At 41.9% G+C, this 14325-nt stretch overlaps 1 protein-coding gene across 2 annotated transcripts in view; it reads left to right on the top strand.

Moving 5' to 3' along the window:
* Positions 1 to 14325, top strand: part of DUSP22 (dual specificity phosphatase 22) — a 76837-nt gene that overhangs the window by 13718 nt on the left and 48794 nt on the right. For both annotated transcript variants that reach the window (XM_035030702.1, XM_035030701.1), the window contains exon 2: positions 8169 to 8202. In XM_035030702.1, coding sequence (XP_034886593.1) covers positions 8169 to 8202 — 34 coding nt within the window. The remainder of the gene's footprint in view (positions 1 to 8168; positions 8203 to 14325) is intronic.

A 14325-nucleotide genomic window follows, 5' to 3' on the forward strand; every position in this document is an offset into this window, starting at 1 on the left:
CTTTGGTTTAAAATCTAATTTGTCTGATATAAGGATTGCCACCCCAGCTTTCTTTTGGTGTCCATTAGCATGGTAAATGGTTTTCCACCCCCTCACTTTCAATCTAGGGGTGTCTTTGGGTCTAAAATGAGTCTCTTGCAGACAGTATATCAGTGGGTCTTGTTTTTTTTGTCCAATCTGTTAGCCTGTGTCTTTTGATTGGGGCATTGAGCCCATTTACATTCAGGGTAACTATTGAAAGATAGGAATTTAGTGCCATTGTATTGCCTGTAAGGTGACTGTTACTGTATATTGTCTGTGTTCCTTTCTGGTCTATGTTGCTTTTAGGCTCTCTCTTTGCTTAGAGGACCCCTTTCAAGATTTCTTGTAGGGCTGGTTTTGTGTTTGTAAATTCCTTCAGTTTTTGTTTGTCCTGGAAGCTTTTCATTTCTCCTTCTATTTTCAGTAACAGCCTAGCTGGATTTAGTATTCTTGGCTGCATATTTTTCTCATTTAGTGCTCTGAATATATCATGCCAGTCCTTTTTGGCCTGCCAGGTCTCTGTGGACAGGTCTGTTGCCAGTCTAATGTTTCTACCATTGTAGGTTACAGATCTCTTGTCCCAAGGTGCTTTCAGGATTTTCTTTGTCTCTGAGACTCGTAAATTTTACTATTAGATGTCGGAGTGTTGAGCTATTTTTATTGATTTTGAGGGGGGTTCTCTGTGCCTCCTGGATTTTGATGCCTGTTTCCTTCCCCAAATTAGGAAGTTACCTGCTATAATTTGCTCCAATATACCTTCTCCCCTCTCTCTTTCTTCTTCTTCTGGGATCCCAATTATTCTAATGTTGTTTTGTCTTATGGTATCACTTATCTCTTGAATTCTGCCCTCGTGATCCAGTAGCTGTTTATCTCTCTTTTTCTCAGCTTCTTTCTTTTCCATCATTTGGTCTTCTATATTACTGATTCTCTCTTCTGCCTCATTTATCCTAGCAGTTAGAGCCTCCATTTTTGATTGCACCTCATTAATAGCCTTTTTGATTTCGACTTGGTTAGATTTTAGTTCTTTTATTTCTCCAGAAGCGGTTTCTCTAATATCTTCCATTCTTTTTTCAAGCCCAGCTAGTATCTTTAAAATCATCATTCTGAACTCTAGTTCCAACATCTTACTAATGTCTGTATTGATTAGGTCCCTGGCAGTCGGTCCTGCCTCTTGTTCTTTTTTTTGAGGTGATTTTTTCCATCTTGTCATTTTGTCCAGAGGAGAATTGATGAATGAGAGAACAAAATGCTAACAGGGTAACAATGTCCCCAGAAAATATACACTAAACGAATCAAAAAAGACTTGAAACCGGGGGAAAAGAAAGGGAAAAGAAAAAGAAAAAAAAAGAAAAAGAAAAAGATAAAAACAAAGAAAGAAAACAGAATATGATCAAATATGGTCAGGCTGGTGCACAGATCAGTGACACACATTAGATTTTGGGTGTATTTTGGTCTGTTAGAAGAAAGTGCCTCCCAAAATTTTAAAGAAAGAAAAACTTATATATGTACAAAAATAAGGGTTAATACAATGAAGGGATGGAATATGACTGTAAAGATGAAAATTATAAAATATTTTATAAAAGGAATTGATAAGATAAGAAGTTGGTTGAAAAAAGAAGAGGATTTAAAAAAAAAAGGGAGAGAATGTGATCAGGCAGGAGACTAGAACAAAACCATACAGTAGAGTTTTAGGGTATATTTTGATCTGTTAGAAGAAACTATCTCAAAATTTTAAAGAGAGAACAACTTATATATATATACCAAAAATAAGGGTAACTACTATGAAGGGATAGAATATGACTCCAAAAATGAAAAATAAAAAAGATTTTTTAAAAAAAGTGATTGATAAGATGTTGGTTGAAAAGGGAAAAAGAAAAGTTAATAAAAATAAGACAGTTAATAAAAAATTAACTTTGAAAGACTAAAGAATCATGGGAAAACCATGAATTCTATTTGCAGTATTCCCTTAGCACTGGAGTTCTGCCATTCTCATTGATCGGTAGACTTGGTCTTGGCTGGCTGTTCTTGCTGATCTTCTGGGGGAGGGGCCTGTTGCCATGGTTCACAAATGTCTTTGCCAGAGGCGGAATTGCCCCGCCATTGCCGGGTCTGGGCTGAGTAATCTGCTCGGGTTTGCTCTCCGGAGCTTTTGTTCCCTGCAAGCTTTCCCCACAGCTTGGAAATGGTGGCCTCCCAATCTCCACCCTGGAGGAGCTGAGAACTCGGGGCCCCACTCCTCAGTGAGCCCCCAGAGAAAAGCAGTCAATCACTCCCGTCTCCCCGGTCTCCTGCCACACTCTGTGCTCACCCGGCCTGTGACCGAGCATTTCTATATCTGGCACCTGACTCCATGTGGAGTCTTCAAACCCAGCAGATCCCTGCGGTGCAGTCCCGCGCTGCTCCTCCTGGGAAGGTGAGTCTCCCCGGATCTGCCACTTGTTGGGTCCCTGCTGGAGGAGCAGTGGCCCGACTGTGCCGCAGATCACGGTTTATGGCCACCCCGAGCTGAGAGCCCGCTCCTCAGCTCTGTCTCTGCAGCCAGTTTCCCCGCTCTGATACCTGGCAGCTCTGCTGCACTCAGGCACCCCCGGTCTTTCTGTGACCCCGAGGGTCCTGAGACCACACTGTCCCAGCAAGGCTTCCACCCCCCACTTAGCCTCTGGAGCGACTTCCCTCAGCGGAGCCGACTTCTAAAAGTTCTGATTTTGTGCTCCGCTGCTCTATCACTTGCCAGAAGCGGCCGACGGAGGCCCCCTCCCCCGCCATCTATCTTCCCGTATATCACCTTGGATTCACTTCTCCGCATGTCCTACCTTCCAGAAAGTGGTCGCTTTTCTGTTCAGAGAGTTGTTGCTCTTCTTTTCTTCGATCTCCTGTTGAGTTCGTATGTGTTCAGAATGTTTGATCCCTATCCAGCTGAATTCCTGGGACCAGACGAAATCCAGGTCTCCTACTCTCTGCCAACTTGCTCCCCCGGCCTGGCAGGGTTTATAATTTTTTAGCATAGCCAAGGGTGATGAGAGCAAAGAAATGTGATACTGCAAAGTAGGACCAGTAAGGGGTATTGGGAAACTAGGGGTTACTTGGCTTGGCTGCAGATTGGAGAGAAATGGGGGAAATCCTTCAGGGGTAGGTTGGAGCCATCCTGTGGAAGCCAAATTGAAATTTTCAGTTGAATTTCAGTTTTGGCTTTCATTTTTCTTGGGAAAGTGTTTGCCACTCAACATCATCTAGAAAATGACCCAGTGAGAATATGACATTACAAAATTAATTGGATGGGACAGTGAATTTAATTCAGTGGAGACTGCTCTAGCCCATGCATGAACTGAGGCTCTGACTATGGGCCAAGGAGCCAGGACTGTGCTAGGACTTTGTAACTCGCTGGGCAGAGAGGCACTAGGGAGGGCGCCGGGGTGGGGAAGTGCCATGGTGGGAGTGGGGTCCAGGTTTTTATTCTGGGGGACTGGGAGAAGGTGACATCATCAGGAAACTTGAGGAGTTGATGATGGGGGTGGGAAGGTAATGTTCTGTTTTATATAGCCCTGACTGGAGTTGGCTTCTAAAGGATGGATTTAGGAATCATAAAACCATGGTTCTAGAGCAGCAGGGCACAGAGGTGATCTAATCTCATGTCCTTGCTTTATTTTATTTAAAAAACAATATGAAATCTATTATTTTAATACTAGAATTGCAAAAAGGAAAAGAAAAACTGGACCATAATCTTTCCCCTAAATAACCCCTCTTGATTTAAAGAGAAAAAAAGTAAATTGAAGTAATGCATGCACACAATTGTAACATCCAAACCATATAGAAAAGTGCAAAGAGAAATAGAGAAGTGGCCCTCCTCGGACCCTTCCCACCAGTCCCCAGTGTTCCCCTTATGTAGGTAATATGATAATGAAGACATTGGCTGCATACACAACTTTACCTTTCCTCTATTTTTATCATGGCATTTTCGAGATATATTAAATAAAAATATATGAAAATATCTTTCTAATGGCCCTACACATCTTAATCATCTTAGTGGTATTTAATTTAGAGCCCTGAAAGCCTTCCATGGCTGCCTGTGTCTGCTACATTCAGCCTCGCCCACAGCCTGGACCACAGCCTCCTCCTCTTCTTCTCTGCTGGTCTCTGCCTCCCTCATGCTCTCTTCTGGTAGAGACTGGCCTTCTTTCTCTGCAGTGGTGGTTTCCATTGCTCCCCTGCCTGTCCTTCCTTCTTTCCTGACCCACTGCTCTTGAATTGCAGGTCCCTTCTGCAAATCCTTGGGGATCCCAGAGTTGTCAAATCACCTCTCCTTCCCTAGGCAAGAAGCTCCACAAGGGAAGTAGTAGGCCTTTGGCGGGGCCCCGTGTCACTCCATCACACCTGTATCCTGAGTGCCCAGCATGAAGTCTACATGTGACAGGAATCAGTAAACCACTCATCTACTGTTATACGTTCTGTGATTTTGGGGTTCATTATAACTGTCAATTATACGAATCTGGAGCCATTTCTGGTCAATGTTATAAAAGAAAAATTATTCTTACTAAAAATAGCGAGGAAGCCTTTATTTGACACTATTGCAATAGGAGGAGATACTCGTGCAAGTGAGAAACTCAACTCCCAATACAACAGGAGCAAGTGGGGATTTATAGTCACCAGGCAAGGTGAGGGAAAGATGGAAAATTACTGAAAAGAACTTGATTAGATATCAGGGGTAGAGGAAGATGAGCTTGATTGGATATCAAGAATGGGAGGGTTCTTTTTTTTTTTTAAAGATTTTATTTATTTATTTGAGACAGAATGAGAGAGAGAGAGCACATGAGAGGGGGGAGGGTCAGAGGGAGAAGCAGACTCCCTGCCGAGCAGGGAGCCTGATGCAGGACTCGATCCCGGGACTCCAGGATCATGACCTGAGCCAAAGGCAGTTGCTTAACCAACTGAGCCACCCAGGCGCCCAAGAATGGGAGGATTCTTGATAAACTGGCTTAGCAGGATTCTTTGCTAAAAATGGCAGGCCACGGATGAGGCCTAGTCAAGAAGAAGGCTCAAAGGAGCCTGAATCAAGTTTGATTAAGGAGGAAGTCACTATAACTGTCAGCTAAGAGAGCCACGTGATGACTGTGCCCTTTAGTATCTAATGTCGCCTCCTGATAAAGATAGGAGAGACCCTGGAGAATGGGAGATTGCACACGAAAAAGCTCTGTGCAGCCAAGAGCTGCCAGAGAATATCAGTTTGATCCATCTCCAAGATGAACTTGTATTGTTCTTATATTTTAAAACAGGAACGATCCAGTATTTACTCCACCCTTCCTCCCAGGAGAATCCCAAAGATGGATTCTGTTTCGAGAAAGACCTGTCAGATGTTTTTGCTCCTGGGCAGTGGATGCTACTGTTTTCCTCTGAGATACTGTTTCACGTGTTCCTAGTTACAGAGCTAACCAGGCTTACCTCAGTGCTATGACTTCAGCCATGGATATAACTGACTTCTCAGTCCCATGGGGCACTCCAAACTAATTTTGCCTCCCTGAGTATTCAGTGAGCCAGGGTGATCGCACATTTCCATGCCCTGCTCACTTCTGGGCCTTGCCTGTTGTCCTGAAGGATAGATGACCCTTGAACAACACAGGTTTGAACTACGCGGGTCCACTTACGCAAGGACTTTGTTACAGTACTCTAAATGTATTTCCTTTTCCTTATTATTTTCTTAATAACAGTTTCTTTCCTTTAGCTTACTTTATTGTAAGAATATAGTATATAATATGTATAACATGCAAAATATGCATTAATAGACTATTTATTGGTAAGGCTCTCGGTCAACAGTAGGCGATTAGTAGTTAAGTTTTTGGGAAGTCAGAAGTTATTGATGGATTCTCAGCTATGTGGGGAGTTGATGCCCCACCCCCTCATTGTTCAAGGGTCAACTGTAATTTAATAGAGTGTCTTTTCCTTCTCACAAGTATCCCCGTTTGGTCTCTGATGTTCTGTTGTCCCTCAGCTTGGCAACCTCCCCACCCCAGCACAGAAGCTAGCCCTAGACCTAGTATTACTGAGCTCCAGCAGACTGCCTTCACAGTGCCACAGTGCATTCCCCCTGCAGTGACTTGAACAGATGCCATCAATTTTTAGCAAGGCAGCTGGTTGTCAGGAAGATGCTCAAAGAAATCTGCACACGTGAAGAATGTTACTACATGCCACTTTCAGCTTTCTTGGTGGGAATGGATAAAAAATAGGGAGTGTGAAACAGATGAAGCTGAGCAGGATGTGGGATGGTAATGCTGACAGGAGGGTGTCGCCAGGGCACCAGGGGTCTGCAGTGGCCAGTATGCTCTATGCACTTGGAAATCATGTCAGGTGATGTAACTTCCAAAGCAGTGTCTATATTTGGATTTAAGACTCTTCATACAAAGTAGTGGCAGGACAAGAATTAGCTTTGTATTTTGCAAAGTGGGGGGTTGCTTGTGAAAAACCTAGTCCCTGGTTCTTATCTCAGCTCTTTCTACTGAATCATTCTATATAGGGGCTGGGGCTGGGGCTTGTTCAGAAATCTGAATTTTTAACAGCTTCTGGTGATTCTGATGGATTGTCTTGTTTGAGAACCACTGCCTTAGGAGAAGTAGACATTTTGGAGCAACTGTATGTTCTTATTAACTTGTGCATTTGGACTGTTGGTGGGAATACAAGTTGGTACAGCCACTTTGGAAAACAGTGTGGAGGTGCCTCAAAAATTTAAAAATAGAGCTACCCTATGACCCAGCAATTGCACTCCTGGGTATTTACCCCAAAGACACAGATGTAGTGAAAAGAAGGGCCATATGCACCCCAATGTTCCTAGCAGCAATGTCCGCAATAGCCAAACTGTGGAAAGAGCTGAGATGCCCTTCAACCGATGAATGGATAAAGAAGATGTGGTCCATTTATACAATGGAATATTACTCAGCCATCAGAAAGGATGAATACCCAACTTTTACATCAACATGGATGGGACTGGAGGAGATTATGCTAAGTGAAATAAGTCAAGCAGAGAAAGTCAATTATCATATGGTTTCACTTATTTGTGGAACATAAGGAATAGCATGGAGGACATTAAGAGAAGGAAGAGAAAAATGGTGGGGGGAATTGGAGGGAGAGATGAACCATGAGAGAATATGGACTCTGAGAAACAGGGTTTTAGAGGGGAGGGGGAGTGGGATTGGTTAGCCCGGTGATGGGTATTAAGGAGGGCATGTACTGCATGGAGCACTGGGTGTTATACGAAAATAATGGATCGTGGATCACCACATCAAAAACCAATGATGTATTGTATGGTGACTAACATAACATAATAAAATTAAAAAAAAAAAAACTTGTGCGTTTGGACAATTCATTCATTCATTTAGTAACTCTTTATTGACTAGTAATCATGAGCGAAGCCCTGGGCCAGGAGCTGGGTATACAGCAGTGAGTGACAGGATGTGTTTGCTGTCCAAAGAGCTTTCCATTCTAGCGGAGGAGACAGACCTTCACCTAGCAATACCCCTGTGACATATCACTACAAGGGGAGTACTGAGGACTGTGGATGCTGAAGCCAGTGTCTATCCCAGAGTCTGGGCTCAGGACAGGCCTCTCCAGGGTGTGAGTCAGCGCTAGGACCTGTAGGATGAAGAGAGTAGGAAAATAGCTGCTGGACATGGGAACAGTATGCACAAAGGCCTCAGCAAAGGGAGATTTGCTGGAGTTGTGAGATAAGTGGGGGATGTTCACATTGTTTTGAGAAAAGGAGGAGTCAAGGGGGAAGGGTAGGCAGGAGATTTGGAGGGCTGGAGGCCCTTGGGTTTGGAACTAGACTCTCAGAATGCCAAGGACCCCGGAAGGGCTTGCATGTAGATCTGTTGGGGGGAATTCTGGTCTTTAAAGGCCCACGAGCTGATGGACACCAACGTGTGGCCATTCACAGGCTATTTGATCAGGCTTCCTAGTGGCCATGGGCAGGCCAGAGCCCTGGAGACAAGGATGCCGGGTCATCTATGCTAGCTATCTGGGAAGGTGCTGGGAAGTGGGTGTGGCAGGCAACAGGCCTGGGATGTGCTCCCACTGCTCTGGTGAGGGCCCGGCCTTTGTGTGCAAAACACTGTCAGCATCAGGTCTGTAACACTGACATCTGATCTGTGTCTCTCCCCTAGATCCTGCCTGGCCTATACATCGGCAACTTCAAAGGTGAGTTACCTTTTCTTATTAATGTGGTAAAATATGCATAATATAAAAGGTGCCACTTAGGCCATTTTTAAGTGTACACTTGAGGTGGCATTAAGTACACTGCTGTGCAGCCATCCATCTCTGGAACTCTTTCGTCATCCCAAACTGAAACTCTGTGCCCACTAGACACTAACTAGTCCCTCTCCCCCAGTGCCTAGAAAACACCATTCCACTTTCTGTTTCTGTGGATTTGACCGCTTTAGGTACTTCGCATGAGTGGAGTCTTTCATGCGGTGTTTGTCCTTTTGTGTCTGGCTTATTTCACTGATCATAATGTTGATTCATGTGGTAGTATGTCAGAATTTATTTCCTCTTTAAGACTATATGTATATATAGGCTATATGTATATATATTATTTTTATTTTTCCTTTCATCTGCTGATGGACATTTTGGGCTGCTTCCACCAAAGGTGGAATCAAGCATGATTGAGTGAAGGTATCGACTCAGTTTACACCAAGTCTGATCTGGACATGGCCACCACTTTTGTCCAGGCCCCTTGCTGGGCCCTCATACTTGTGAGGGCCCAGCAATGGATATGTGCATACTTAATAGGATGCAGTATACTTAGGAAACTTGCAAGGCTGCAAGGCTGGAGAGAGCCAACCGTCCTCATAGGCATCTGAAATTCCTCCCTCCTAGAACAAGCGAGAACACATTCCTGTCTGTTTACAGCTTGCGCCTTAAATTTGAGTTCAGGTTCAAATTGACTGTAAAAAAAATCTTTTTTTTCCCCAATATATTTTACTTTATTTTTATTTTATTTTATTTTATTTTGTTATGTTAATCACCATACATCACATCATTAGTTCTGATGTAGTGTTCCATGATTCATTCATTCATTCATTTGTTTGTGTATAACACCCAGTGCTCCATTCAGTACATGCCCTCTTTAATACCCATCACCAGGCTAACCCATCCCCCCACCCCCTCCCCTCTAGAACCCTCAGTTTGTTTCTCAGAGTCCATAGTCTCTCATGGTTCATCTCCCCATCTGATTTACCCCCCTTCATGTTTCCCTTCCTACTATCTTCTTTTTTTTAACATATAATGTATTATTTGTTTCAGAGGTACAAGTCTGTGATTCAGCAGTCTTACACAATTCACAGCAATCACCATAGCACACACCCTCTCCAATGTCCATCACCCAGCCACCCCATCCCTCCCACCCCCCCACCACTCCAGCAACCCTCAGTTTGTTTCCTGAGATTAAGAATTCCTCATATGAGTGAGATCATATGATACATATCTTTCTCTGATTGACTTATTTCGCTGAGCATAATACCCTCCAGTTCCATCCATGTCATTGCAAATGGCAAGATCTCATTCCTTTTGATGGCTGCATAATATTCCATTGTATGTATATACCACATCTTCTTTATCCATTCATCTGCCGATGGACATCTTGGTTCTTTCCATAGTTTGGCTACTGTGGATATTGCTGCTATAAACATCGGGGTACACGTACCGCTTAGGATCACTACATTTGTATCTTTGGGGTAAATACCCAGTACTGCAATTGCTGGGTCGTAAGGTAGCTCTATTTTCAACTTTTTGAGGAACCTCCATACTGTTTTCTAGAGTGGCTGCACCAGCTTGCATTCCCACCAACAGTGTAAGAGGGTTTCCCTTTCTCCACATCCTCGCCAACATCTGCCGTTTCCTTACTTAATTTTAGCCATTATGACTGATGTGTGGTGGTATCTCATTGAGGTTGATTTGGATTTCCCTGATGCCGAGCAATGTTGAGCACTTTTTCATGTGTCTGTTGGCCATTTGGATGTCTTCTTTGCAGAAATGTCTGTTCATGTCTTCTGCCCATTTCTTGATTGGATCATTTATTTTTTGGGTGTTGAGTTTGATAAGTTCTTTATAGATTTTGGATACTAGCCCATTATCTGATATGTCATTTGCAAATATCTTCTCCCATTCTGTCGGTTGTCTTTTGGTTTTGTTGACTGTTTCTTTTGTTGTGCAAAAGGTTTTATCTTGATGAAGTTCCAATAGTTCATTTTTGCCCTTGCTTCCCTTGCCTTTGGTGATGTTTCTAGGAAGAAGTTGCTGTGGCTGAGGTCGAAGACCTTGCTGCCTGTGTTCTCCTTTAGGATTTTGATGGACTCCTGTCTCACATTGAGGTCTTTCAACCATTTGGAATCTATTTTTGTGTGTGGTGTAAGGAAATGGTCCAGTTTCATTCTTCTGCATGTGGCTGTCCAATTTTCCCAACACCATTTGTTGAAGAGACTGTCTTTTTTCCATTGGACATTTTTTCCTGCTTTGTCAAAGATCAGTTGACCATAGAGTTGAGGGTCCATTTCTGGGCTCTCTATTCTGTTCCATTGATCTCTGTGTCTGTTTTTGTGCCAGTACCATGCTGTCTTGATGATGACAGCTTTGTAATAGAGCTGGAAGTCCGGAATTGGGATGCTGCCAGCTTTGCCCTTCTTTTTCAACATTCCTCTGGCTATGCGGGGTCTTTTCTGGTTCCATAAAATTTTAGGATGATTTGTTCCATTTCTTTGAAAAATGTGGATGGTATTTTGATGGGGATTGCATTGAATGTGTAGAGTGCTCTAGGTAGCATTGACATCTTCACAATATTTGTTCTTCCAATCCATGAGCATGGAACGTTTTTCCATTTCTTTGTGTCTTCCTCAATTTCTTTCATGAGTATTTTATAGTTTTCTGAGTAGAGATTCTTTGTCTCTTTGGTTGGATTTATTCCTAGGTATCTTATGGTTTTGGGTGCAATTGTAAATGGGATCGACTCCTTAATTTCTCTTTCTTCTGTCTTGTTGTTGCTGTATAGGAATGCCACTGATTTCTGTGCATTGATTTTATATCCTGCCACTTTACTGAATTCCTGTATGAGTTCTATCAGTTTTGGGGTGGAGTCTTTTGGGTTTTCCACATAAAGTATCATATCATCTGCAAAGAGTGAGAGTTTGACTTCTTCTTTGCTGATTTGGATGCCTTTGATTTCTTTTTGTTGTCTGATTGCTGTGGCTAGGACTTCTAATACTATGTTGAATAGCAGTGGTGATAGTGGACATCCCTGCCATGTTCCTGACCTTAGGGGGAAAGCTCTCAGTTTTTCCCCATTGAGAATGATATTTGCTGTGGGTTTTTCATAGATGGCTTTTATGATATTGAGGTATGTATCCTTTATGCGTATACTCTGAAGAGTTTTGATCAAGAAAGGATGCTGTACTTTGTCAAATGCTTTTTCTGCATCTAACGAGAGGATCATATGATTCTTGTTCTTTCTTTTGTTAATGTATTGTATCACGTTGATTGATTTGCGGTTGTTGAACCAACCTTACAGCCCAGGGATAAATCCCACTTGGTCGTGGTGAATAATCCTTTTAATGTGCTGTTGGATCCTATTGGCTAGTATTTTGGTGAGAATTTTTGCATCCATGTTCATCAAGGATATTGGTCTGTAATTCTCCTTTTTGATGGGGTCTTTGTCTGGTTTTGGGATCAAGGTAATGGTGGCCACATAAAACGAGTTTGGAAGTTTTCCTTCCAGTTTTATTTTTCGGAACAGTTTCAGAAAAATAGGTATTAATTCTTTTTTAATTGTTTGGTAGAATTCCCCTGGGAAGCCATCTGGCCCTGGGCTTTTGTTTTTTGGGAGATTTTTGATTACTGCTTCAATTTCCTTAGTGGTTATAGGTCTGTTGAGGTTTTCTGTTTCTTCCTGGTTCAGTTTTGGTAGTTGATACATCTCTAGGAACGCATCCATTTCTTCCAGATTATCTAATTTGCTGGCATAGAGTTGCTCATAATATGTTTTTATAATTGTTTGTATTTCTTTGGCATTGGTTGTGATCTCTCCTCTTTCATTCATGATTTTATTTATTTGGGTCATTTCTGTTTTCTTTTTGATAAGTCTGGCCAGGGGTTTATCAATCTTATTAATTCTTTCAAAGAACCAGCTCCTAGTTTCGTTGATCTATTCTACCCTTCTTTTGGTTCTATTTCTTTGATTTCTGCTCTGATCTTTATTATTTCTCTTCTCCTGCTGGATGTAGGCTTTATTTGCTGTTCTTTCTCCAGCTCTTTTACGTGTAAGGTTAGGTTGTGTACTTGAGACCTTTCTTGTTTCTTGAGAAAAGCTTGTATTGCTCTATACTTTCCTCTTAGGACTGCCTTTGCTGCATCCCAAAGATTTTGAACAGTTGTGTTTTCTTTTTCATTTGTCTCCCTGGATTTTTTAAATTCTTCTTTAATTTCCTGGTTGACCCATTCATTCTTTAGTAGGATGCTCTTTAGCCTCCATGTATTTGAGTTCTTTCCGACTTTCCTCTTGTGATTGAGTTCTAGTTTCAAAGCATTGTGATCCAAAAATACACAGGGAATGATCCCAATCTTTTGGTATCAGCTGAGACCTGATTTGTGACCTAGGATGTGGTGGATTCTGGAAAATGTTCCATGGGCGCTAGGGAAGAATGTGTTTTTTGTTGCTTTTGGATGGAATGTTCTGAATATATCTGTGAAGTCCATTTGGTCCAGTGTGTCATTTAAAGTCTTTATTTCCTTGTTGATCTTTTGCTTAGATGATCTGTCCATTTCAGTAAGTGGGGTGTTAAAGTCCCCTACTATTATTGTATTGTTGTCAATGTGTTTCTTTGTTTTTGTTATTAATTGGCTTATATAATTGGCGGCTCCCATGTTAGGGGCATAGATATTTACAATTGTTAGATCTTCTTGTTGGATAGACCCTTTAAGTAGGATATAGCGTCCTTCCTCATCTCTTATTACAGTCTTTGGTTTAAAATCTAATTTGTCTGATATAAGGATTGCTACCCCAGCTTTCTTTTGGTGTCCATTAGCATGGTAAGTGGTTTTCCACCCCCTCATTTTCAATCTGGGGGTGTCTTTGGGTCTAAAATGAGTCTCTTGCAGATAGCATATCGATGGGTCTTGTTTTTTTTATCCAATCTGTTAGCCTGTGTCTTTTGATTGGGGTATTTAGCCCACTTACAGTCGGGGTAACTCTTGAAAGATATGAATTTAGTGCCATTGTATTGCCTGTAAGGTGATTGTTACTGTATATTTTCTGTGTTCCTTTCTGGTCTCTGTTACTTTTAGGCTCTCTCTTTGTTTAGAGGACCCCTTTCAATATTTCTTGTAGGGCTCGTTTCATGTTTGCAAATTCCTTTAGTTTTTGTTTGTTCTGGAAGCTTTTTATCTCTCCTTCAATTTTCAATGACAGCCTAGCTGGATATAGTATTCTTGGCTGCATATTTTTCTCATTTAGTACTCTGAATATATCATGCCAGTCCTTTCTGGCCTGCCTGGTCTCTGTGGGTAGGTCTGTTGCCAGTCTTATGTTTCTACCATTGTAGGTTACAGATCTCTTGTCCCGAGCTGCTTTCAGGATTTTCTCTTTGTCTCTGAAACTCGTAAGTTTTACTATTAGATGTCGGGGTGTTGACCTATTTTTATTGATTTTGAGGGGGGTTCTCTGTGCCTCCTGGATTTTGATGCCTGTTTCCTTCCCCAAATTAGGGAGTTATCTGCTATAATTTGCTCCAATATACCTTCTGCCCCTCTCTCTCTTTCTTCTTCTTCTGGGATCCCAATTTTTCTAATATTGTTTTGTCTTATGGTATCACTTATCTCTTGAATTCTGCCCTCGTGATCCAGGGGTTGTTTATCTCTTTTTCTCAGCTTCTTTATTTTCCATCATTTGGTCTTCTATATCACGGATTCCCTCTTCTGCCTCATTTATCCTAGCAGTTAGAGCCTCCATTTTTTATTGCACCTCATTAATAGCCTTTTTGATTTCGACTTGGTTAGATTTTAGTTCTTTTATTTCTCCAGAAGCGGTTTCTCTAATATCTTCCATGCTTTTTTCAAGCCCAGCTAGTATCTTTAAAATCATCATTCTGAACTCTATTTCCGACTTCTTACTAATGTCTGTATTGATTAGGTCCCTGGCAGTCGGTCCTGCCTCTTGTTCTTTTTTTTTTTTGAGGTGATTTTTTCCATCTTGTCATTTTGTCCAGAGGAGAACTGATGAATGAGAGAACAAAATGCTAACAGGGTAACAACGACCCCAGATAAATATACACTAAA

This window comes from Mirounga leonina, unplaced genomic scaffold (assembly GCF_011800145.1).
Source record: "Mirounga leonina isolate KUSES-001 unplaced genomic scaffold, KU_Mleo_1.0 Mir_366, whole genome shotgun sequence".
Taxonomy (NCBI): domain Eukaryota; kingdom Metazoa; phylum Chordata; class Mammalia; order Carnivora; family Phocidae; genus Mirounga; species Mirounga leonina.